This window comes from Bubalus kerabau, chromosome 1, assembly GCF_029407905.1.
Source record: "Bubalus kerabau isolate K-KA32 ecotype Philippines breed swamp buffalo chromosome 1, PCC_UOA_SB_1v2, whole genome shotgun sequence".
NCBI classification, from domain to species: Eukaryota; Metazoa; Chordata; class Mammalia; order Artiodactyla; family Bovidae; genus Bubalus; species Bubalus kerabau.
Window position 1 is genome coordinate 199189823 of NC_073624.1, and position 20634 is coordinate 199210456.

General features: G+C 39.8%; 1 protein-coding gene across 8 annotated transcripts in view; it reads right to left on the reverse strand.

Moving 5' to 3' along the window:
* Positions 1-5196: 5196 nt before the first annotated feature.
* PRDM6 (PR/SET domain 6) overlaps positions 5197-20634 on the reverse strand; it is a 177194-nt gene continuing 161756 nt past the window's right edge. For 4 of the 8 annotated variants that reach the window (XM_055549616.1, XM_055549595.1, XM_055549612.1 and 1 more), the window contains exon 7: positions 5202-5665. In XM_055549616.1, coding sequence (XP_055405591.1) covers positions 5314-5665 — 352 coding nt within the window. In that variant the 3' untranslated portion in view covers positions 5202-5313. Of the gene's footprint in view, positions 5666-20634 lie in introns of all 8 variants that reach the window. The other 4 variants (XM_055549556.1, XM_055549566.1, XM_055549576.1 and 1 more) reach the window with 3 other exon arrangements.

The window sequence follows — 20634 nt, forward strand, 5'->3', positions numbered from 1 at the left end:
ATTCAAGACTGAGGAGAGGGTTTGAAGAAAGAGGAACTGTTGATTAATGTGTAGACTGTAGAATCCCTATAGAGCACAATTTGACAATATCATTCAAATTCTACAATCCACATTCCCTCATTCAAGGGTTCCACTGCTAGTTACTCTAAGGAGACACCTACCTGGGTGTATAAGGCATGTAGGCCTGAATGACTGCTACCGAATTCTTATGTGAATAACTATGACCAGAGTAATAGCTGGATAAAATTATGGCATGTCTATATAGTGGAATACTATGCAGCTATAGATGAAAATGAGATAGCTGTGTTTGCTAGCATGATATAATATCCAGAAAACTTTCTTTTGTGAAATAAAAAAGTATATATGTATATCTGTTCATTGGTATATCCCAATGCTCACAAAGTGTGTGGAAAGAGGCACGCTGGCCCCCAGCCTTTGGTTCCCTGGGGAATGAGATGTGGTTTGGGGGAAGAGTCAGCTGGGAGTCACCTCTGGTTTTCTATAATTTTATATAGAAATTTTATATAATTTACTTAAGAGTAAAACTTATAACACAACAATTCAAAGTGATAGCTATAAAGATATTAGATAATCATGGGAAATATTCAGAGTACTGAATGATAAACAGGAGAGAAACCTGAATGTGCAAAATAATACAAATTTATATGACAAAAAGAACAGAATGCTCTCAGATGATAAGAGTTTGTAATTTGGTGATGGCATCATAGGGGAATTTTTTTTCTCTTCTACATAAATTCTCTGCCATCTGCTTGCATGGTTTTTCCCATTTTAAAATGATTAAAAACACAATACAACAAGCATACAATATTTAGTTGACTTCAACTAAAAACCAAAAATTCATATATGCCCCAGCAGTGGGTCAGCAATGAACAGACCAGCATGAGAAGCCGGTAGTTAATCCAGAAACCTGAAGTCATGAGAAAAAGGTTCTCAGAGGCTTGTTCCTTGGCTACCCAGCCTCACCGAGGTCTCTACCGAAGATCCAGAGAACCGCTAAGTTTTATGGACTCGTCTCTTAAATACCCCTTGAGTACAGCCAGCATGGTTGATTCCCTCATTCCCATCTAAACCACTCTCATCTCTGACACAGACTATTGCCATCACCTCTGTCTGGCCTCTCCACATCTTCTCATGCCTCTTTCCCAGCTAGTCTCCACAAAGCCCTCCTACATGTGCTTTGTGAGATGGCCATATTCTCCCTGAGATGCTTCGTATGGAAGCCTTTATTCACAGGACGAAGCCCAAGTGCCTTGGTCAGTCCTTTAAGGGCTTATACTCTGTCTACACGTTAGCCTCCTTCACACTCCAAATATTAAATGAGGAGACCAAACCAGATATGGTACCTGCCCTAGGTGAATAAACAAGTAAACAAGGAAGCATGGCCATGACAAGCACTAGGATAGTAATGAACAGATTCTAAGAACAGGAAGGAGCTAACCTCCCTGAGATGGGGTGATCAGGAAAGGTCTCTGGTAAGAAATAGTAAAGTTGATTCCAGAGCAGTGTGAGATGAGAAGGAAGAGTAGATTAGCACCTGCAAAGTCTTCAGGCTAAAATAAGTGATATGGGAGAGAAAAAGAAAGGCAGTGTGGCTAAAAAGAGTGAGTCACAAGATGGCATGAGGTAGGGCTGGGGATTTAGGCAGGGCCTCATTGCCATGATCAGGGAAGGAGTTGGCATGTTAGTCTAAGATCAGTAAGAAACCACACTCCTTTTATTGATTAAACTCCAGTCCCACTGGGGCTCTTTCATATCTTTGAATGGTTTTACATCAGCCCGGGCTAGGATCATCCAAACCTGATGTTCTCCTGTCTGCAAAGCTCATTTCTTCTTTTGTCATCTGGCTGATGCCAACCCAATGGCCATGCCTAGCCTCCCAACTGAGGTCAGGCCCCACTACATATTTATATCTCCTTGTATTTTTCACTGGTGGCACTTATTACAACAGAAATGAATTGATTACACGTCTGTTCATCAACCCCAAGGACTGGGCACGGGCCAGGTACTTTTAAAATACTCTTGAATAAATATACAAATGAATAAATATACAAATTCATGAATATTGTGGCAGGCTTAGAGTTTGTTGGATGGAGGCTAGCAATGACTACAGATACTTTAAAGTTGGAAGAGATTCAGAATCCACTTAAGCCAAGTCAGTTGGTTTACTGACAAAGGATGGGTCCTAAGACAAGAAGCCCCAGGCCCACAGTCACAAAGCTCACACAGGAGACACTTCTGGACCCAGGGATATTTTTCTCACTGAACTCTGTGGCACTAGAAAAAAGTCCTGGGGGAAGTGAATTCCTCAAGACAAACTTTTTCTGGCTGCGAATAACTGACTAGGAAAGGAAAAATAATGTAGAGAGCATTAGTATTTCACTGATGGATTTAGTTACATAGATTAAAGTGTCAGCTTGGTAAGGTTCCAGCATGTCTGGTCTGACACTAGTTTTAGAATGAAGGTAAAGACATCCAGAGCTGGCTCCATGACGAGTTGGGTAGCAGAGTCCCCTGGGTCTCTCTCTCTCTCTCTCAAAACCTTGGTTCGGTTTGTCATGGTGGGTCTGATTGGCTCCAGAGAGGCCCAGAGCTAGAAAGAATAACAGCGGTGTACAGTCCAGGCCTGAGACCTGTTGGCACCAAAGTGTGGGAAAAGCTCTCGCAAGGCCTGCCCACAGTCAGCCCGGTCCAGACTGAGGTTATTAATCTTTCATGTCCCCAAACACTCAAATCACAGAGTTTTGAAAAGGAAAAATAAAGTGGGATGGCTGGGAGGCAGCAGGGCAGGGTAGAAAGACCAACAGAAGGTGACTTGAGAGTCTGGCCACCTGAAGTCCCCCAATTGGAATCAGGAGGGTTGTACCAGGTGATGGCAAAGCTGTCTACCAGCTTTACAGTTGGGTTTGAGGATTCTGAATCCCATTCAAATCTAACAGATCTGAACACATTTGTCAGTGTGGGCAGAGCTTACGATCATGGTGTCAGACTGCCTAAATCCCAGTCTTGGCTCTATCCTGTATTTGCTGTCTGCTCTAAACCTCTTTGTGTCTCAGTTTCCTCATCAGTTGTTTGGAAGATGACAAGGGATGCTCTATTAAAGTGGCCGTCATAATAAATGCTCAATAAAGATGAGATATTACTATCACTGTCTTCTAATGCAGGGAAAGCATGCCCAGAAAAGACACAAACCACAGAGAGCCAACCAAAGGCTCATGATCACTTATACAGGATGGAAGATAATTCCTCAGCTGTTGCCTCTACTCAAATGATGTCAAAGAAAACAGTGCTCAGGACACAGATAACTAAGCAGGTGCCCAAACTATTCATATGCCTTGATCTCATTTTTGCAAAATCCCATACAAAACCCATTTGTAAGTATACAGACAAAGGATAGGAAGGAGGTACACAAAAGGATGTTTGCAGCACTTTGTCTCCGAGGGGAAATGATGGAAATATGTATATGGTTTCTATTTTCTATTTTATTTCTTATTTGCCTATTTGTGTTTTCTAAATGTGTTCAGCAAACATGTATTATTCTGTGAAAACTAACTGACATTCAGGTCAGAGTACAGGATGAACATAAACCAAATTTTTGTCAATGGCTTTATTATATTTATAGATCACTCATCATCTGGGACCCTGAGCCACTCTCACTTTGTATTAATACCTTTCCATTTGGAAGTTATCCATACAACTGTTCCTGGGCTTCTAATCATAGAACAAAGCAAAACCAAGACTGAACAAGTGAAGTGTCAGAGGGAAATTGAAGCATGGAAAGGGTACACATGATAATTATTTGTTAAGTGAATGAATGAATGAAATGATACTGTAAGCAGATGTTCATGACAACGCAACTGATAATACACAGAGCAAGACTGACAATGTGACTCACAGCATGATTCCAATTTTGCAGGAACACAAGGAACACACACACCCCCCATGAATGTCTCCAGGCCCTAACAGCCTATGGGCACAATTTGAGTTACATTAATGGTAATAATTCAGATGGCACCAGCACGTGTCCCTACCTGCTTAACAGAGAATCCCCTGAAAATAATGAATTCAGTGAATAATGAGAAAATAGAGACAAAGGTAAAAAGAAAATTATCTTTTGTTGTCATTAAAGTGGTTTTTCTCAGTTTGTTTTTAACATATCAGACTGTCAACCTTAACTTTCAAAATGTACTCTTTGGAAAGGCTGTTACATTTCTCTGCTTCTGTGAAATCTAAAGGTGTGTGAAAGCATAGGCGTACGTGTGTGTGTGTGTGTCTCCTGCATGGTGTGTGTTCTTCAGCCAGTCTCTCCTTGAAGGGGATGGATGGCCTTAAATGTTTTCTATATTCCATGGCCCTAGGTCAGCACTGGGCACATATCACAGGAAAACCACATTTTCAGTCTGGAAAAAAGCTTCAAAATCTCTCCTGCCCTTTGGCCTAATGGTGTTTTCTGGACTCTTCAAAGCCAGACTGTCATTTTATGGTAAGGCTGGGGCTTTAATACTGGCTGACTGAAATGGAAGCCAGGCAGTAGCTGAGGATACCCCCGAATAATTCCACTCACAGACCCTCCATCCTTCTTCCCCTCAGTAATCTAAGAAGTACAGTGGATCAGGTTGAACTTAAAGATTTAATGAGTAAAAGAAAAAAGATAAATCTGAAAGCACTTCTGGCTTTCAACACTTTGTTTCTTTTGAAATATGGTAAACGGTGTTTTGGGGGAAAAGAGAAGGTGAAGATAGAAAAATGAAGAGTTGAATTAAGTTCTCCTTTTCCTATTCATCTGAAGCATTTTTATTAAATTGCTGCAGCTTATCTAGAACAACTAGAGACCTACAGGGCTCACTCACTCTTTGTTTAGTACTGGCTTTTCCTTTGCTTTCCCACTGACCCTCCACTGCCCACTCACCATCACTTATCCCTGGAAGAGACCTGTCTCAGTGCATTAATGAAATCACTAATGTCTGGCCGTATACACCCTAATACCACTGTTTCTAGCGTGACATTTATATGATGCTCAGCCTCCAGTATCTTTCATGAGGGAGTTTTTATGTGTCACTGAAAAATACTGGATAACACTCTTTATTAGCCCCCTGATACCCCCAGCCCATCAATACTTGTCCAGCCTGATGAGATCATGCTATGGTTCTTAATCAGAGTGAAAGAGAGCAAGAAATACCTTTATTAAAAAATCAATTAAAAACCAGTTGCCCCAGGTAAACAAAAAATCATCAGGGCATGAAAAGAGGACAAATACTGAAATGAAGTGGCAGGCGGCACTGCTCAGGAAAAGGCCTAGAGATGACCGGTCACTTCCACAAAGGGTAGTGTTTCTTTTTGTCTTGTTTTCGATAAAAACTGTTTCCTTCCAGTATTTCCTTCAAACACAAAACTGCAGCCACTTACCATTCTTGTGTGCTCTAAACAAATTTTCTTTGAGCAGGGGTGGACTGTTGCAGAGACACTGATAAATATACCTGGTCCCCAACACATCAAGTCACAGGGAGGAAGCCCATTTGACCTACCAGTGTGGTGCAGGCCTTGGGTTTCTGCATTAGAAGCAGGCGGGGTGATAGTCTGAAGTCCAGATTTGAAGTTCTCATTCCCAGAGAGTTCTGTGTAATTATGCTGAGAAGAGGCCAGAAATCTGCATTTTAAGTAAACATTGCAGATGGGTCATGAGTAAAAATAAAGGCTGAGAAACCACTCTTATAAGAGGTGTGATCCACAAGCCTGACCTCCAAAGTTCACCAGAAAGCCCTGGGTACTTAGGTCTTCCAGTGAACACAACCACGTAACAACCCATTCCAACCAAGACACACTTACCTCCCGCCTAGAAAAGATCTCTCAGCCCTCCTGCAGTCTTGCCTCAGTTGCTTCAAGTAATCACTGATCTAATTTTAACCACCATAGGTTAGTTTTGCCTGTTCTAGAGCTCTGAATAAAGGATGGAACCATAGTCTTTTGTGTCTTGCTTCTTTTGCACAATATCTTATTTATGAGATTTTGTGATATAATGAATGTTAGCTCATTTCTGGGTCACATTTAGCCAATGCCAACTTCCATCATCATCAGTATCATCATTGTCATCAATATCATTTTATCCTCTGAAGATTTTTTAAATTATTATTTTTGTTTTCTTTACTATTTGAAAGTAATGAAAATAAATGTGGTGACCACACAGCCTGGGAATAATACTCTTTTTTTGGCAGGATGACAGTCCTCCTGTTGGAAGGTCCAGGTATTCTCAGCTATATCAGAGAAACACTGAGACATAAGACATGAGATGGGTTTGCTGCCACACGGACACCAATCCCTGGAGCTCTGTGACTCTGACCACAGCAACTATATGATTTCCGAGAGAGTCAGGGCACAACTGTTACATGAACGTTTCTGCTTAAAACATATGAATTCACAAAGCTCACAAGTAACAGGGCCAGATTCCCTCAGTAGTATTCTTGCCTGGAGAATCCCATGAACAGAGGAGGCTGGCAGGCTATCGTCCACAAGGTTGCACAGAGTCGGACATGACTGACGCGACTTTGCACGCACACACTACCTACATCATAACTTCTAGAAAGCTGGCATGGAGTTACGTGCATTCTCCTTAATTGTTCTCCAGCTATGATACTTAGAATACAGTTACTTAGAAAATTAGGAAGAATAAGATAGGGCACAAGTATTCTTGTGTTCACTTCTGGTTCAGTTGGGGTTCTTTATATGGAAATGTAGATGGAGAGACTAGTGTTAGATTTATTTTATTATTTATGTATTTATTTTTGTCCTGAAGGCTTTCAACCTGAAGTCCCTCCAGAGTGGATGAGAAACTCCTTCCAGGAAAATGAAATCTATGGCCTAAGAAATATATGGCACTAAGCTCTATTTAGTAAGATATTCCCCTGGTAGAAAGCCCAACATTAGACATTATGCCCTGTTTGGAAAAAATAACATTCATATTAAATAGTCTGCATTTGGAAGAAAAAAGGGATAGCAAGAAACAACAACAAAAAAAGCAGAAGTCCCGATGAGGGTAACTTTTCTTTGCCATGCTCATGATGACTGAGCAAAGTGGCTCATGGGAAGGACAAAATATTTTATTCCATAGCAACCAATGTATCAGCCAGCCAGCAATGGAACATAGAGTGAGCGAGGAGTCTGAAACCCCTGTGTGAACTCCTGGAACAAGCGTTCTGAGGCCCTGCCAGTCTTCTTCACTTATGGTTCGTTGGAAGAATCCCCTTGTTTTGCTTTTAGTACTTAATTTTGCGGACCTTTCTTTTCATTAATTTGTTTCATCAGTAACTGTTCTGTGCCAGCTTTGTGCCAAGTGCTGGGCAAGCTACAAGCTGTTTCTGGCGGTCTTAAAAAAGTAAAGAATCTCATTTTAATGTGGCGTGGGAGACACACTAATTTCCTGAAAATTTTGTTTTGGCTCTATTTTAAAATGTGTAGGATTATCATTTCTCTTAAAGACATAAAACTGTAGGGCTTGATTTGTGTCTAGTTCTTACGTGGTCCCCAGGACATTATGTTCAGTGCATCTTATTATGTGTCTCGTCTCCCTGCAATCTGATCTCCTTGATGGCAGAGGTTGAGTCTTAATCATCTTTGTCTCCCTTGGGCTTAGCAGAGGGTCCGGGCTCCAAAATTGCTCAAAAAATTCTTCAAGAGATGAATGAACAGAAACAGAGGAGCTTTGCTACTCTGCCTCAGAAAAAATATAGATGAACACTTAAGAGAAGGTAATTCAATTAAGAATCAACTGATATGAAATGCTCATTCCCCATTAGTTGTCAGGGAAACCTTAATTAGGTCTGGGGTGGGTCTCAGGAAAGCAAGTATTCAACAAACTCCCCAGGTGGTTTTCAGGATCGGACGTATTTGGGAAAGTCTGCTCCAAAGTAAAACACAGCAATATAGATATAAAAGCAGTTGAAAAACAGGGAATAATGTTTCAGCTAGAGACCTTATTTGTATAGACAATAAGCACTGACACCTAAAATACCCTTGAAAAACATGTTACTGCTAGTATTCATCTACATAGAAGTTGTATTTCAAAGCCAGCCTTCCTCTCCACCGTGAGTGATCTGTGACTCTGCCCCCCAGGACACCAGGCTAACAGCCCCACCTCCTGAGGTTGCTAGACCTTAGTGGTCCCTCTGTTACTACTTCCATCGCCCAGTTTCAATTCTTGATGTAAATGAGGGCCATTCTGAGGTTGTCCGAGAGCTAAATTTACTGCCCATTGATTTTCACGAATCCTGCGGGTCCCGTGAAGTCCTCTTAAATGAGTATCAGATACAGGAACAAAGCTGGGAAATTGAATAGGAAACACTAGCTCAGGGTGAAATGCGGATGCTCATCTGCTCTGCTGAAAAACACAGGCCCAGTGTGATCCTGCATAAGCCCAGGCCAATGCTCGTAAACACATATTTTAAGGAAAAGCCTCAGTCATGCCCCAATTACTGTACAGATGTCCAGGTTAGAACAGGACAAATGGGCCAGCAACTCTAATTGGCTCCTTGGACAAATTCAAATTTTGAATAAGCCAGAGAAAGGGTGAGGTTGTTGTAGCATTATTTGGTGATAACCTCCTGCAAAAGCATTACTTAATTGACATCCTAAAGCCTAATACAGCCCCTCCTAGAACTGGTCACGAAGTACTACATGCAAACTTATGAATCCACAGTGATGAGCAACGATGCCTCTGCCAGTGAACAGCGGGTACCATGAGTCAGTCAACTTTCTTCCATCCCACAGTCAAATGCAACAGGCTCCCATGCCAATGTATCCATTTGCATTTTAGTAATGGAACAAATTGCGTATCTACTGTTAGGTTCTCCTCTGCTAGGAGGTAGAAGTATAAAGCAAAATGAATCTCAGTCTCATGCCATGCAGAGTTTATAATCTAATAGCACAGTTGTGCCAAATAAATAACATCATCAGGGTAAAATGTGCAAAATCCTCCATCGTGATACAGACCAGTGCTTCTCAAACTTTAATGTGCATGGGAAACTGGGGACCTTGTTATAATGCAGATTCTGATTCGGTCAACCTAAGATGGTACCCTGAGTCCCACAATGCTAACAAGCTCCCAGGTAATGCCATGGTGCTGATCTGAGAATCACACACTGAGTGATGAGGCATCAGGCCTCAGAGCACAGATGTCAAGTGGATATATACCTTTGGAGGTCAGGAGAAAGGTATAGATATAATTTGGTCAGGTATAGACGTGTGCATGTATACTTGGTCGTGTCCAACTCTTTGCGACCCCATGGACTGTAGCCCACTAGGCTCCTCTGACCATGGAATTTTCCAGGCAAGAATACAGAACTGGGTTGCCATTTCCTACTCCAGGGGATCTTCCTGACCCAGGGATCGAACCTGTCCCTTCTGTGTCTACTGCATTGCAGATTCTTTACCACTGAGCCACCGGGGAAGCCCATAGTTATAGACACATGGATGGCTTTGAAAGCCACGAGGCTGGCTGAAGTCACCCAGAACAGGAGTGTGGAGTGGAAAAACCATACCACTAATACTGATAATGGATTTCACGCACACAAAGGTGACTGGGATCAAAAAATTCCTTTCAGGGTGGTGAAAACTAGTAAGGAGCTCCAAGTTGGAATCTAGTTGTAGTATCTCAAATGCCACTTAAAAGAATTTGGTCTTGAAGAAGGAATTCTTGTTCTTGATGGCCCTGGGGGAATGTAGCAGTTTGTGAAGCTGATGGCAAGATGACATCAGCCTTATGGAGTCACATCACCCAGTGCTTATATAAATAAGTCATATTAAACAAGTTAGGCTAATATTCTACTCTGCAGCTCTGGTAATTCCACGAAACATTTAAGAAAGCAATTTTGGGTGACTTTCTCAATGTTGCAAGCAAGTTATTCCTGTCACCGAGGGCAGACTATAAATATGACACATCTCTATTCGGTAATTGCTTTATTTCAGATTAAGACTAGCAATTTTCTTGTCAGAGACAGGCATGCAGTAGAAAGGAGGGAGGGGGGACATTTGGACAGCTCAGCCAGTTTTTGCAACTTGAAAAGCCATCTACAGTTATTTTGTTTTAAATGGACATGGCAGATTCAGCATTAGTCCCAAATTTGTTTTCTCTTGTGGTCTCTTTGGTTTGATACTCTTTAAAGTTAAAAACTTTATTAATCCTGTTAAGTGCAGATCTGTTGTGTCTTGTTCCTTCCCTCTAATCTGGAATGACTTTACCCCAGGAGTTCTTGGGGGAAGTGGATGAAAAAGTTGGAAAAACTGGATATTGTAATAGGCACGCAGGTTCACTAATCCTGTCCACCCTGGTTATTAAACTAAGTATGCTCTTTCGCAGGATTGCATTTAGCTCTGCGTAGTCAGCTGTGATTGCCCTGCATCTAATGTGTCTTTTATATGTTAACATGTGTGTATTCATCCTGCCTTCCCAAGGGCACTGACTGTGAGGTAGTTATGTGGTGAATGTGACTAACTCATTCCATTTACTGAAGACAGCGTTCATCATTTTCCCCACAATTTTTGCCGTATTCTTTCTCAGCATAATGTTTGGAGGTTGTAGAGCATGCCAGGAGAGGAGAATAAGGCAGACTTCACCTTGACCTCTGAAGTTCTAGTCTGTGCATGCTAAGTCGCTTCACTTGTGTCCGACTCTTTGCACCCCTATGGACTGTAGCCCTTCAGGCTCCTCTATCCCTGGGATTCTCCAGGCAGGAATACTGGAGTGTGTTGCTATGCTCTCCTCCAGCGGCTCTTCCCGACCCAGGGATGGAACCCAAGTCTCTTATGTCGCCTGCATTAGCAGGCAGGTTCTTTGCCATTGGTGCCACCTGGGAAGCCTGAAGTTCTAGTCTATCTACACATAAAAATCTGATGCAGAAACAATAAAATGTTAACATTTGTTCATTTTGGGTGGCGACCATTCTGGTATTTGTTATATTTGTTTTCCCTATTATTTAAATAGTATTTTAACTTTTTCCAAAATAATTTTTAAAAAGCTCAGCTAAGAACTCAGGGTAAACGACTCTCAAGGCACAAAGTAATTTCCCTCTGACTTGTCTTTCTTGCCTCCACTTGCCTTGAACCAGAAACCTTGTCAAGAGATTTAAAGAGAAGTGGTGATGAAATTTTACAACTTAAAATTAATTTAAAGCTATTTTGGTTATGGTGATTTTTTAATACTAAATTGCTAGCTAATTTACATACACTAAGACTCACTCTTTTCAATGTACAAGTCAATGAATTTCGACAAATGCAGACTCTGCAACCAACACCACCGCTGGGTGTGCTGTCCAAGATACAAAAATGGTTCCATCACCTCTTATAGGCTTCCCTGGTGGCTCAGATGCTAAAGAATCTGCCTGTAATGTGGGAGACCCCCGTCGATCCCTGGATTGGGAAGATGCCCTGGAGGAGGGCATGGCAACCCACTTCAGTATTCTTGCCTGGAGAATCCCATGGACAGAGGAGCCTGGCAGGCTACCGTCCATGGGGTCACAAAGAGTCAGACATGACTGAGTGACTAACATTCACACACACACACACCTTTTATAGGTGACCCCTTCCCCCACCTCAACTCCTGGTAAGCACCCATCTGTGCCAGCCCCTAGAGTTTTGCGTTTCCCTTTTTTTTTTCAGATGACTTTTATTTCCTAGGTTCTAATTGTGAGAGGTTCTTATTGTTCAATCAGCAAATTATTGTTTAGTTTCTAAGGGCAGTTGGAAATAAATAGTACCAGTAGCACAGTTTCTTAACAGAGAGTTCTCACTTCATTATTCATGTGCAAATATCAAATCCAAATCTTCTGAAATTTAATTTACTGATCTTTTTGTGTAAAGTGGATTTCCCATGGCTTTCCTGTAGACAGCAAATTGCAGCTCACATTGAGTCATTAGAATCTCACATGCAATTCTTGTCAGCATCCTTGCTGAGGGTGCAGAATAAACCAACACCAAACTTCTTTCACTCTTAAGGGCCAAACTGCACTTCCTTTCCGGTTTCCCGTCTGTGTCAGAACCCACAGTAAGCTGATTTGGCACGAAGGTGACAGCTTTTCTTTTCTTCTTCTGTTCCATTTAATTAGTTTTAGCAGATATATAAAGAAGTCTTAAAATTGCTTTCAGCACCTTCTTTTCAAATACTACATTCCAAGTTTAAGCTCAAACTTAGGGGTAATGAGCCTGTTATCAACACCTGACAGAAAAGAGCATAATGAATGAATATGTATTTTCAAACACCCTCTTGCCAAGACCGCTTATATCCTTCCTTATGAAAGCACAGTATAGATTACTTCCGTCTGCTTCTTATGCATATCATTTTAATAATCTACCTTGGTGTCTCAGCAAAACTAGGAGTTTCTGAGAAAAAGAGCTTCACTGTACAGACACTTTGGAGAAAAAACGAAACCAGTGAAAACCCCATTCTGCCTTGGTGCTCACTTTGAGAAGTAACTTCAAATTTTCACTGAAAGCAATTAGAAGATATATTTCTACTTGGGAAACACATATGCTCTATTAATGGAAGTCAGGAAGCAAGCATGAGTAATTTAAAGAGAAGACAATTTTATAACACACATTAGGAAAAAACCCTAGAGATTCAGAGACCATATGAGATAACAGATAGATATTCAGACAGACATACAGGACTTCTTACAGACCTTACATCATTTTATCATGCATTATTTCCAAGTGCTTAATGTTTATATTTACATGATAGTTTTAACTTGCCTTAATGTTTCTATGATATCAAATGAACAGAAATAGTCTTCCTTCATAAGGAACAAAACCAACACATATACATAAAAATTAATTTTACAGTGAAGAACTGTGTGGTCTGTCAACTTTTAATTTATTTTAATACTTATAGCATTACATGGCTTTTCAATATGAGAACTTCAATATGAGAACTGTATCTGTGTGTATTCTTTAGATAAAGCCAGGAGCTGTTTCACATGTTTGAAAAACTAGCAGCCAAAATAATCAGCTCTTAATCTACATTCCCATTATAACACTTTAGACATTTTAAATTTACTCATATGGTTTACTTGAATACACAAGCAAATACACCCTACAAAGAAAAGACAAATATTTATGTACAAATAAATACTGTTTTAGTGAACAGGCACTCAGATGTGAGGGCTGATGTTTTATGACTTGACTCTTAGCCTCAATAAAACATGCTCACAAGGCAGCATTTTTTCTTTGGGGATAAGTCATAACTTTGCCATGGAGGGCTATTAGGGGACCATTTACTGACATGGGACTGAACCTACAATTCCCACAGAGAAGTGTTATTTAGAAAGGAAGGTTGATATAGGGGATTTTCGGGAAAGTTCTCCCAGGGGATCTGAAGTTCCCCTGGTGTCAGACAGGCAGTGCAACATTCCTTATTGAAACAGAAGATATTATGTTGCAGCAATTGTTCCTGAGTGAGCTACCGCAGGAACACAGCACCTCTCCACCTGTGTAATCTGCAGGTTTATACCGACGGAAAACTAACAGCATAAAAGTGCAAACTGTTTTGAGAATGCTCACTGGCTTGCCTGAGAGAGATGTTTGTTTCTCTGCCTATGTGCAGAGACATGTACTTTAAGGTCTAACAATATCGCTTAAGGGAGGACTTGCCCAAAGGTCTAGTGGGATTGAGTCCTAGGAGGTATTAAATTGATTTCATTCTAAGACCTCAATTTCAGTTCTGTAAGGCCCCAGAATGGTTATAAAAAGTAGTCAAGGTGTTCTCTTCTCTATCAGTTGCTGAGAATCTGTAGCACAGATTTCCGTACAGGCATCATTCATCTATATTCCACTCAAATGTGGAATCAGGCCCTGGGGAAATGTACCATTTTCTGCCCGAAGACCAAAAGCAATGAAGGTGATAACTATCCAGGGGATATTGCATTAGATAGGGAATAAAGCGGTAGACACCCTTTGGTCCATCTGTATCTCGATCTCCTGAAATTTCTTTCTAATGCAAAAATAGTCAAAGCATAGAAAAGCTAGAGAGAAGAATCGATCCTGATTGATTGGGCAAGTCCTAAAGGAAAGACCCAGCTTATACATTCCTTTCTGCCCACCAGTGACCAGGTAAGAATAGAGAGAGGAGCCTGGCAAGGTATAACCCATGCAGTGGCAAAGAGTTGGACACAACTGAGTGACTAACACTTTCACTTTTCCCCCACATATCTTATAACACTATTTCCAGTCTAAACCCAGTGCTTCTCAAACTTTCTCCAAAGTACCACTAATGGCAGCCAAGAGGAACCAAGGGCTGGGGACTCCCAACAAATACATTGTTGTGAAGTCTCACAGTTTCCCAAAAACTGATATCATTTTTCGCAGTTGAAGCCATAAACTAAGTATACTGGTGTCCCCAACAGTGAGCAAGAGGAATTGGGTTGAAGTCACAACATGAATATTTTGATGGCATATAACAGGTAACCAATTAATATTTTTGTGTACAAGATTCCACTTTTCAAATTGTTTCCAAATTATTATCTTGTTTTATCCATCCAGCAACCCATCATGGGAAGAAGGGGGCTTACTATTACTACTAATTTAAAAACCAGGGCCCCAAAGAGATTTTTAACTTTCCCCTCAAATTGACAAAGTTCCTGAAGAGTTCATCTGTTCCTAGTCTAACACTCCAGAAACAAAAGCCAATATTTTTTAGTGTTCACTGTGTGAAAAAGGTATTCTTCTTAGTGTTTTTTAATGTATTAATCTTATTTACTTATCCAAATCTATGAGTTATGCATAGGCTGCATTACGTATTTTCACACTTATTAGCATTCATCTAATTTCCTTATCCTAAACTATGAGATCTGCACATGATGGCACCGAAGTGATAGATGAGAAAAATCATGTGCTTTAGTGGAAACAGCATTGGACTTACAGTCTGATTGAGATCCCAGCTCCATAGCTGGTTCAGCTTCAATATAAACTAGAGGATTCCTTGAGCAGCCTGCTGGCCCTTAAAACCCATTTCTACCTACCAGTTTTCTGGCCATGGGCAAGTTACTTAATCATTCTTCCCCTCCCTTTCCTCTGCATTTAAAATGGGGATAAAATCTTGTTGAGTTCTGAGTGGATTAAAGGAGTTGATATAAATAACCTGCCAAGAGTAGTGTCTAACATACACAAAGTACTCCATAACTGTCAGTTCTTAACATTTTTTTTTAACCTCCCAGCTGAACGTCACTGAACAAGTCGGGTTCTCACCTAAGAAAACGCTTGTGATGATATTTATCTACCTCATGGATTCAGTAGAGATAATATATATTAAAATTAAGTTTTTGCATTATAAGGTTGTAGAAAAATGTGGTATCACTTTTATGACTTCTGAGTTTATCTGAGTTTATCTCCAGCCCCGGCCAATCCCCTGAAATCCACTCCTGAACTTCCTACTGTCCATTTTAATGTGGAATTAAAAGACAGTAATTCCTCAATTCATTCTCTAAGTACATACTACTAAGCATACTTCCTCTGTGCTGAGAGATGGGATATGGAGACCACGTGGTGAGTGCTTCACGTCTGCAAGCCGAGAGTTGGAACAGACAAGAAAACCAGTGTTAACCACACAGCATCCTAAGTGCTATGGCTGATGGGCTAAAGGAGGCAGAGTAGGGGCCACTGATGGGCTTTCAACAGACAGAGGGGCCATGGAAGGCTTCTGTGGGAGGTAATATTTTAACATCATCAAGTCTTAAATCATGGTGGATATCTTCAATCTCTCTTTCCCACTGTATCTTTTAAAAAGAGATGACTGTTTATCCAACTCAGGTGTCTTACGATGGTCTGCTCTATGGTAAGGACATTGATCAGGGTTTGTCAAACCATTTCTTTATGTTTTAGCTTTATTGGGGTTGGACCTGAATGATACCAGGAATTACAGAACTCACCAGAAACCTTCAGGTACAATTTGCTTGGCAGCATAAAACCTGGGTTTTCTGAAAGAGGATTCTGAAAATGGTGTCTAAGATCATTCTTTCATTGGAAGTCTTAAGAATCAGATTTCACTAGCCAGAAAGAGTGATGGGATCATCATAATAATTTTTCAGTTCAGTTCAGTTGCTCAGTCGTGTCTGACTCTTTGTAACCCCATGGACTGCAGCATGCCAGGCCTCCCTGTCCATCCTTAACTCCTGGAGTTTACTCAAACTCAGGTCCATTGAGTTGGTGATGCCATTCAACCATCTCATCCTCTGTTCTCCCCTTCTCCTCCCACCTTCAATCTTTCCCAGCATCAGGGTCTTTTCAAATGACCCTTCGCATCAGGTGGTCAATGTATTGGAGTTTCAGCTTCAACAACAGTCCTTCCAATGAACACCCAGGACTGATCTCCTTCAGAATGGACTAGTTGGATCTCCTTGCAATCCAAGGGACTCTCAAGAGTCTTCTCCAACACTACAGTTCAAAAGCATCAATTCTTCAGTGCTCAGCTTTCTTTATAGTCCAACTCTCACATCCATATGTGACTACGGGAAAAACCATAGCTTTGACTAGACAGACCTTTGTTGGCAAAGTAATGTCTCTGCTTTTTAATATGCTGTCTAGGTTGGTCGTAACTTTTCTTCCAAGGAGCAAGTGTCTTTTAATTTCATGGCTGCAGTCACTATTTGCAGTGATTTTGGAGCCCCCAAAAATAAAGTCTCTCACTGTTTCCATTGTTTCCCCATATATTTGCCACGAAGTGATGGGACCAGATGCCATGATCTTAGTTTTCTGAATGTTGAGTTTTAAGCCAACTTTTTCACTCTCCTCTTTCACTTTCACCAAGAGGCTCTTTAGTTCTTCACTTTCTGCCATAAGGGTGGTGTCATCTGCATATTTGAGGTTATTGATATTTCTCCTGGCAACCTTGATTCCAGTTTGTGCTTCATCCATCCTGGCATTTCATAGGATGTGCCCTATAAGTTAAATATGCAGGGTGACAATATACAGGTTTGATGTATTCTTTTCCCTGTTTGGAACCAGTCTGTTGTTCCATGTCCAATGCTAACTGTTGCTTCTTGACCTGCATATAGATTTCTCAAAAGGCAGGTCATGTGGTCTGGTATTCCCATCTCTTTCAGAATTTTCCACAGTTTTTTGAGTTTTTAACCACTCTACATATCTAAGTGCACTACTTCCAGTCTAATCCCAGTGCTTCTCAAACTCTCTGTCTAAAGTGCCACTAATGGCCACCAAGAGGAACCAAGGGCTGGGGATCCCCAACAAATACATTGTTTGGAAGCCTCACAGTTTCCTAAAAACTAACATCATTTTTGCAGTTGAAGCCATAAACTAAGTATCAAAAGTCAAAGTCAAAGTGTTAGTTGCTCAGTCATGCCCGACTCTTTGTGACCCCATGGACTATAACCTACTGGGATCCTCTGTCCATGGGATTCACCGGGCAAGGAATGGGTTGCCATTTCCTTCTCCAGAGGATCTTCTCTACCCAGGGATTGAACCTGGGCCTTCTGTATCACAGGTAGATTCTTTATTTTAATATCAGATTATTGTTTATCTTGTTTCATTTCTTAATATTTCTATTTTTTCCAATCATAAAAGCAATGTTATTATAGGATACTAGGAAACTATATCAAATTATAAATTTTAAACATTAGGCTCATTTATAATCCCCGATCTACTAACCAGCTGATGCTTTCCCTACTAGTTATTTTCATATATATACACAATAGATAAACTATTACATAAATACACACCTGTGATTTGAGGTCATCATTTATATGCATGGATGTTTACCCACATATAAAGTATGTATAAAGCTATGTCCTCCTGGTTTTGCTTGACAGTAATTATTTGATGATCTAATAGTTAAATGAGTAGAAAAGTTAAACGTACAGTATCTGTAGCCTGGGGTTCAATTCAAACTCTGCTAACACACTAGCCTCAAAGTCTTCATCTATAAATTGAGGTAAATAATATTACTTTGGAAAGTGGTTGTAAGGATGAAATAATTTGTACATGTAAAATAATTAGACAGTCTCTGACATATAGAGAACACTGTATAAAGGATTAGTGTGATTTCTTCCTATGAACTTGAAAGGTTACCATTGTCATATGCTGAATGCTCTTGTGTATTTCTTTCTGGGAAGTTGTGGATCTTCTATTTTCTTCCACTGGGGGCAGTTTGTCTATTTTTCTGTCAAAGCTACGTTTGTTTTACAAGTTGTCTTTATACAAAGAGGCCAAACAGGTTAACCCAATGCCTCTCAATATAATTCTTTTTCAGAATTTTTCTAGTTACACTTTCTTGTCCATTTTTCTGTATGAACACATAAAAATTTGCTTAAATATAACTACTTTCTTATTACTTTCATTTTAATTATAGTTACTGAATACATGACCATTTACAATGCTTGTATAATTTACTGCTCTTCATTTTCATTACATGTGGCTTTATTTTTATCTTATTTTATTCTGTTAAGTCTTTTTTTTCTACTACAAGCTCCTTTATGCCTGATGCTTACTCAGTTATTTTTGAAGAATTTGATCTCAATATAAAAAGAGAGGAAAGAGAACTAATATTCTGGTTCTTATACCAAAAATTTAGAGAAGAGCTAACACCTATCCTACTCAAACTCTTCCAGAAAATTGCAGAGGAAGGTAAACTTCCAAACTCATTCTATGAGGCCACCATCACCCTAATACCAAAACCTGACAAAGATGCCACACAAAAAGAAAACTACAGGCCAATATCACTGATGAACACAGATGCAAAAAACCTTAACAAAATTCTAGCAGTCAGAATCCAACAACACATTAAAAAGATCATGTGTCATGACCAAGTGGGATTTATCCCAGGGATGCAAGGATTCTTCAATATCTGCAAATCAATCAATGTAATACACCACATTAACAAATTGAAAAATAAAAACCATACGATTATCTCAATAGATGCAGAGAAAGCCTTTGACAAAATTCAACATCCATTTATGATAAAAAAAAAAAACTCCAGAAAGCAGGAATAGAAGGAACATACCTCAACATAATAAAAGCTATATATGACAAACCCACAGCAAACATTATCCTCAATGGTGAAAAATTGAAAGCATTTCCCCTAAAGTGAGGAACAAGACAAGGGTGCCCACTTTCACCATTACTATTCAACATAGTTTTGGAAGTTTTGGCCACAGCAATCAGAGCAGAAAAAGAAATAAAAGGAATCCAAATTAGAAAAGAAGAAGTAAAACTCTCACTGTTTGCAGATGACATGATTCTCTACATAGAAAACCCTAAAGACTCCACCAGAAAATTACTAGAACTAATCAATGACTATAGTAAAGTTGCAGGATATAAAATCAACACACAAAAATCCCTTGCATTCCTATACACTAATAATGAGAAAATAGAAAGAGAAATTAAGGAAACAATTCCATTCACCATTGCAACGAAAAGAATAAAATACTTAGGAATATATCTACCTAAATAAACTAAAGACCTATATATAGAAAACTATAAAACACTGGTGAAAGAAATCAAAGAGGACACTAATAGATGGAGAAATATACCACATTCATGGATCAGAAGAATCAATATAGTGAAAATGAGTATACTACCCAAAGCAATTTATAGATTCAATGCAATCCCTATCAAGCTACCAACAGTATTCTTCACAGAGCTAGAAGAAATAATTTCACAATTTGTATGGAAATGCAAAAAACCTCGAATAGCCAAAGCTATCTTGAGAAAGAAGAATGGAACTGGAGGAATCAACCTGCCTGACTTCAGGCTCTACTACAAAGCCACAGTCATCAAGACAGTATGGTACTGGCACAAAGACAGAAATATAGATCAATGGAACAAAATAGAAAGCCCAGAGATAAATCCACACTCCTATGGACACCTTATCTTTGACAAAGGAGGCAAGAATATACAATGGATTAAAGACAATCTCTTTAACAAGTGGTGCTGGGAAAACTGGTCAACCACTTGTAAAAGAATGAAACTAGAACACTTTCTAACACCATACACAAAAATAAACTCAAAATGGATTAAAGATCTAAATATAAGACCAGAAACTATAAAACTCCTAGAGGAGAACATAGGCAAAACACTCTCTGACATACATCACAGCAGGATCCTCTATGACCCACCTCCCAGAATATTGGAAATAAAAGCAAAAATAAACAAATGGGACCTAATTAAACTTAAAAGCTTCTGCACAACAAAGGAAACTCTAAGCAAGGTGAAAAGACAGCCTTCAGAATGGGAGAAAATAATAGCAAATGAAGCAACTGACAAACAACTAATCTCAAAAATATACAAGCAACTCCTACAGCTCAATTCCAGAAAAATAAATGATCCAATCAAAAAATGGGCCAAAGAACTAAATAGACATTTCTCCAAAGAAGACATACAGATGCTAACAAACACATGAAAAGATGCTCAACATCACTCATTATCAGAGAAATGCAAATCAAAACCACTATGAGGTACCATTTCACACCAGTCAGAATGGCTGCGATCCAAAAGTCTACAAGCAATAAATGCTGGAGAGGGTGTGGAGAAAAGGGAACCCTCTTACACTGTTGGTGGGAATGCAAACTAGTACAGCCACTATGGAGAACAGTGAAGAGATTCCTTAAAAAACTGGAAATAGAACTT